The 6,000-nt window shown below is 48.3% G+C and overlaps 1 protein-coding gene across 1 annotated transcript in view; it reads left to right on the top strand.

Moving 5' to 3' along the window:
* Window positions 1-3,926: 3,926 nt before the first annotated feature.
* The window catches only part of GRHL3 (grainyhead like transcription factor 3), a 114,308-nt gene continuing 112,234 nt past the window's right edge, over window positions 3,927-6,000 (top strand). Inside the window, exon 1 of the mRNA XM_084816355.1 lies at window positions 3,927-4,213. Within this exon, the coding sequence (XP_084672481.1) occupies window positions 3,927-4,213 (287 nt within the window). The remainder of the gene's footprint in view (window positions 4,214-6,000) is intronic.

The following is a 6,000-nucleotide window of genomic DNA, read 5'->3' as shown; positions in this document are numbered from 1 at the left end:
AACAACAACTCTCCATGATGGATGCAATGCAGGATAAAAATTGCAAGCAGGAGCAACAGGACTTTCTGTAGCTGTGAATATGCCCTGGGTCGTTATATAATCCTCTAGGGTCATTCCTATGAGCCTTGTTGGATTTTAAGGAGCTGGTGATGTAGTGTGCAGATTTTAAGTCCTGTAATTTACATCAAAAGACACAGCTGTGCTGGGAAGTGACCACACCTCGGCTTGGAGTTGGCATGCTTTGCTCCGTCCTGCTTCGAGGTTCTTCTGTCAACGCTAAATTAATTGTTTTATTTAAAAGGCACATGGGAACAGTTCCTTCTCCTGAGGTTTCTTTCCTAAGTGTTTTGGGACAGAGATGACCCAGAAGCTCACTCACAATCCAATGCAATGCGTGTCTACTCAGAAGTAAGCCCCACTGAGTACACATGCACCTAAGATTCCACTGATAGTTGCCATGGGCCCGTCATGCCTTCTTAGCCTAACCGACCTCATTGTGCAAATGTTGTGCAGATAAAATGGGAACTGTGTATGCTCTCCTGAACTCCTCGGAGGAAGGGTGGGATTTTAAAACAAAACGAAACAATAAAAAATAATGTTTAGAGATTTTGTGGTGGGCTTAAGGAAAGGTTCAAAGTGGATGTAATGTGAGCCTAAGGAAAGGGCCAGTTTAATTTCAAGAAAAGGCTGGTCTCTGGACTGAAGCCTAAGGAAAGGGCCAGTTTAATTTTAATAAAGAGTTGGTCTCTGGACTGAAGCCTAAGGAAAGGGCCAGTTTAATTTTAATAAAGAGTTGGTCTCTGGACTGAAGCCTAAGGAAAGGGCCAGTTTAATTTCAAGAAAAGGTTGGTCTCTGGACTGAAGCCTAAGGAAAGGGCCAGTTTAATTTTAATAAAGGGTTGGTCTCTGGACTGAAGCCTAAGGAAAGGGCCAGTTTAATTTTAATAAAGGGTTGGTCTCTGGACTGAAGCCTAAGGAAAGGGCCAGTTTAATTTTAATAAAGGGTTGGTCTCTGGACTGAGTTCATATTCCCTCTCAGCCGTGAAACTCACAAGCGGGACATTGGGAGTGGGAACTAGAGCTGTGGGGAGGGGAACGCCAGAGATCTCCAACAGAACATTCCCAGCGCCCTCACCAAACTATAATTCCCAGGATCTTACGGGGAAAGCTATGGCTATTAAATGGCATAAAACTGATTAGGACAGTCCTCTGTTTGAAGGGTTGCCAGAGGACCTCTATTTTAAGGGCTGCCCTGTCCAATTCGGGTTTAAAGATAAGGAACCCTAAGAACTGTTGCCCATCCACAGTTAGTAGCACCTGGACAGCAGACTCATGGGGCAAGCACACCGGTCACCTGTTCACAGCCTTCCAGACTATGTTGAGATGGACTGCATTTGTATTTAAAGTCTAATAACAATTTCCAAATGTATAAATACCTATAAATTAGCAGGTGCAAATCGGTGTTCCTCTTTTGTCCTCTTCTTTGGTGGTACATTTCCTCCTTTGAAGCATTTCATAAGCGGCCATCCTACCTTGGAGTCCCAAAATGTATTCTCTAGCCCAGACTTTCCCAATCTGGCTCCTTCCAGATGTGTTGGACTACAACTCCCAGCATTCTTGGCCATTGGCCATGCTGGCTGGAGCTGATGGGAGTTGAAATCCAAAACATCTGGAAGGTGCCAGGATGGGGAAGAATGCTCTAGCCTTAACTATAAAAGGGGGGAAATTCCTTTTCCCCTTTGTACACCTACACTGTATTCCTTTTGGTGCCAGGTGAAGACCGTTTTATTTTCCCAGGCATTTTAGCATTTTAGCTTTCTAGACTTTTAGCTTTGCTGTTTTAAATCTGTATTTTAAATTCCTGCACTGCTGCTAGGTTTTATTGTGGTTGTATTGTTATATTGTGGTTTTAATGTTCTATATATTTTAAATTGTTTTATTGTGTGCCGTTTGGTTTTAATTTTTGTGAACCGCCCAGAGAGCTTCGGCTATTGGGTGGTATAGAAATGAAATTAAAAAAAAGAATAAAAAAATACAATCCTGTGAGGAAAATGGGCAGCAGAACGTGTGCATTTCCCAACAATAGAGAAAAAGACAGGATCCCTGTTTAGCTATTTCACATTCCAGGGGAGTGTTTCCATCAGCGATTTACTCCGAGCCAGCTGCGTGTTGAGGTCATTAGGGATAGATGCCGTCGTGGCCATCCAGCAGCCACCCCGGAGTTTATCACAGAAAAACTGGATTTCCTGAGACTGCTTAAAGTCCAGTTCTTTTCCTCAAGTCTGGTTCTCTGCATTATAGTTGCTGTGTGCTCCAACCCCCACATTGACCTCGAGTATGCTAGCCCTGCCCGGGTATATGCCTTTCACCATGACCCTGATCAAGGGGTGTTTCCTCCCATTGTGGTCAATGAGGCTTGCCCTCTGAATGCCCACAGGACTTACAGAGATCCCCCTCAACTGACAGGGCACAGCATGACCTCGAGGCTCCGATTCTCCTTTGTTTGTATTGCCTTAGGAAGAAGCTACTTCGACCCTTCCTTATAGAGATCCTGCAGGTTAAAATGGGGCTGGTTTCCATCTTTGTGTTTACTGCTCTTTTTCCCACAACAAACCCATTAGTATCTCCTCAGAAGTAACTCCCATTGTGGTCAATGAGGCTTGCCCTCTGAATGCCCACAGAATTTACAGAGATCCCCCTCAACTGACATGGCACAGTTTCAAGCCCATTTCCCTAAGTGTGGTAAAGCGCGATTTTGAGGCTCCGATTCTCCTTTGTTCGGTTTATTGCATTAAGAAGAAATTACTTCCACCCTTCATTATAGATATCCTGTGGGATAAAACGGAGGCTGGCTTCTGTCTTTGTGTACTCCCCACCCCCCTTTCCCAACACAAGTGTCTGTGTGTCTACTTGGAAGTAACTCCCATTGTGCTCAATGAGGCTTGCTCCTGATTCCTTTTTAAAAAATCCAGTACTCCTCCATTTGCTTCTCCTTCCATTGTCATGGAAACACGGCTCAGGTCCATAAGGCCATGGTGGCTTCAATGTCAATGGAGCAGTGAATCCAGATTTCAGTCAGGACCAGTCAAAACCCTAAAGGTGCTTCACAAGGCACCTCGCTGACATCGGAGCCACCAGCCTCCACTGCCACGAGGCCTGGAGACTCGAAGGGTTGTTCTCTGACAAGCGTTGCAGTAGCTGATTGTTGTTGCTGTGCTGATGGCGCAAATTCCACACAGAGCTGGGAGCTCCTCTGATGACCCTGCGGATTAATTGCCAGCCCTTCCAGAGAGGAAGTTCTGCTTGTGAACTCAGTCGAGGCAAATTGCTGCTCTTGCCAAAAAAAGGAAGAAAGACGCCCTAATTGCATTGGTGAGTTCAGCGCAGCCCTGTGGCACGCCACGCCGGAAATGCACACGCCCTCTTGCCTTGTTTCAAAACAACCCCAGATGTTTAGTCACTGGGCCCAATAACATGTTTATGTTTCTCCCTGGAAATCTCTGTAATACAAAATTACATATGAGGGTGAGGGTGAATTAGGGTATGGGCAGAGCACTCCGAAATAGGGTGGGAGCGGGGAGAAGGAAGCAGTGCCACCTCCAGGTTTTGTGGGCCCTTGGGCAAGACACTCTCCTTGGGTCCCGTCCCTCAGTGAGCCTGCCTTCTCACTGCCACTGTCACCAGCTGCTTTTGCGCCTCATTCCCTTCCTCATCATTGCCACCCCTTGCTTGCCTGGCAGGCAGAGAGCCAGGGAGCCAGTAGGCCCAGGCATCTCCTGCTCCTCCTCCTCACCACCACCGTTGTCTGGGCCAGAGCGAGAGGCAGGGGAACAAGCAGGTTGCCATGGCGAAGAGGAGGAACAACTCCAGGGGGCACTTGTCAGTGGACCCCTGCCAGGGTGTGGGCCCTCAGCAGGTGCCCGACCATGCCTACCCTTGATGCCGGCTCTGGAGCAAAATGGCGGGCATCTGTCATTTCCAAAGCTTTGCTCATTTATGACAACCAGGGCAAGAGGCAAGGTTTTTTCCCCCTTGCAAAAATCTTTGGTTTGCTGAAAATCTCCTGTCAGGTCCAGGCTGGCGTAGTTGATGAGCCCAGTCTGTGGGCCTCTCAGGGGAACAACAGAACTTGGGATCCAGCAGATCCAAGCCTGCTTCTGATCTGCCCCAGAATGCCCTGGTACAGGGCCTACTGCTATCTGCAGAGCTTTCTGTAGGTGCGGGGGCTGGGGGGGTGTTTTGGGCAGATGTGCCCTAAGGTGGCCACTTTCTCATCAAAGAAGAAATAGATCACACACACAAAAGAAAAAGAGGACATAGAGGTGCATAAAATTCGCATATGCTAATGTATAGCTACAGTCAGGGCCAGAAATATCGGAACAAGGATAACTGTTCTGGCAGTTGGCCTCTGTACACCACCACATTGAAGTTGAAAGGAAACACACCCAGATGGGAGTGAAGTCAGGACTTTCAGGTGTAATTCGAGGGGTTTGACAAAAGTGGGGCACTAACCATTCAGGAAGGACAGCCAGTGGCATACACACACACCCATCGTTGGTGGCTCATAAGTAATGGAACGAATGGCTGACAAGCAGCTGCATGGCCCGGTGTGGCCTGTTTCCTGGGTACCCCATGACCAATCAAGCAGATGAAAAGCCTGGAGGTGGTTCTGAGTGTTACATTTGCATTTGGTAGCTGTTCACTGGAACTCCCAACATGAGCTCCAAAGATGTGTCCATGTGAGTGAAGGAGGCAATCATTAGGCTGAGGAAAAAACATAAACCCATCAGAGAGATAGCAAAAACGGTGGGAGTGGCCAACACAACAGTTTGGAACATCCTGAAAAAGAAGGAATTAACTGGCAAGCTCAGCAACAGCAAAAGGCGTGGAAGACCACAGAAGACAACTAAAGTGAATGACCGCAGAATTCTGCTCATGGTGAAGAGGAACCTTTTCACAACATCTAGCCAGGTCCAGAACGCTCTTGCGGAGGTAGGCATGTCTTGTCAACATCTACAGTCAAGAGACGGCTTTATGAATGTAAATACAGAGGCTTGACTACAAGGTGCAAACCACTGGTAATGCTCAAGAACAGAAACGCCAGATTATTAGCCTTTGCCAGCAAACACCTAAAAAAGCCTGCCCAGTTCTGGAATAAGATTCTTTGGACTGATGAAACCAAGATTAACTTGTACCAGAATGATGGGATCTCTACCCAAGAGTTTCTGAAGGCAAAGAAGTGGGATGTTCTTCGATGGCCAAGTCAGTCACCTGATCTCAACCCAATAGAGCATGCTTTTCACTTACTGAAGACAAGACTGAGGGCAAAAAGACCCACAAACAAGCAGCAGCTGAAGGCAGCTGCAGTAAAGGCATCTCGAGGGAGGAAACTCAACTAGGGATGTACGAATCCCTTACCTGGCTCTGTGCCAGGGCATCTGCGGTGGGAGGGAGGTGCTCGGTCCCTCCCCCCAGAATCCTCCCTGGCCGACTCCACTCCACGGTGGCTCCAGAGAGCCGCAGGCCGTGCCGTTTGCAGCAAGAGTTCTGGCTGCGGCCGGGCTGCTGTGGCCACAAATGGCAGCCTTCATAGCGGCCGCCATTTGCGTCCTTACAAGAAGCCGTGATAGGCTACGTAAGTATTTACGTAGCCTATCATGGCAAAGAGCAGGGACGCAGATGGCGGCCATTTGCATGGCTGCCTTTACTGTGATAGGCTACGTAAATACCTACGTAGCCTATCACGGCAAAGAGCAGGGGCACAAATGGCGTAGCGGCTGCCATTTGCGTCCTTGCTCTTTGCCGTGATAGGCTACGTAAATAGTTACGCAGCCTATCATGGCTGCAAAGTCGCAAATGGTGGCCGCAGCATCCGCCCCAGGTAATTTCCGTCATGGGGGGTTTCGCGGGGTGGCGGGGGGCAGGAGGCCATTCCGCCATGGATTCCGGGGGGCCCGATTCTAATGAAACCGGCCTCACTGGACTCCGTGGCGGAATTCT

Source organism: Heloderma suspectum, chromosome 10 (assembly GCF_057233095.1).
Source record: "Heloderma suspectum isolate Gila_16-S chromosome 10, 16-S_ref, whole genome shotgun sequence".
In the NCBI taxonomy this organism is placed as follows: Eukaryota; Metazoa; Chordata; class Lepidosauria; order Squamata; family Helodermatidae; genus Heloderma; species Heloderma suspectum.
Note: the sequence above shows the minus strand (reverse complement) of the source record. Positions and strands in the feature narration are given on the sequence as shown.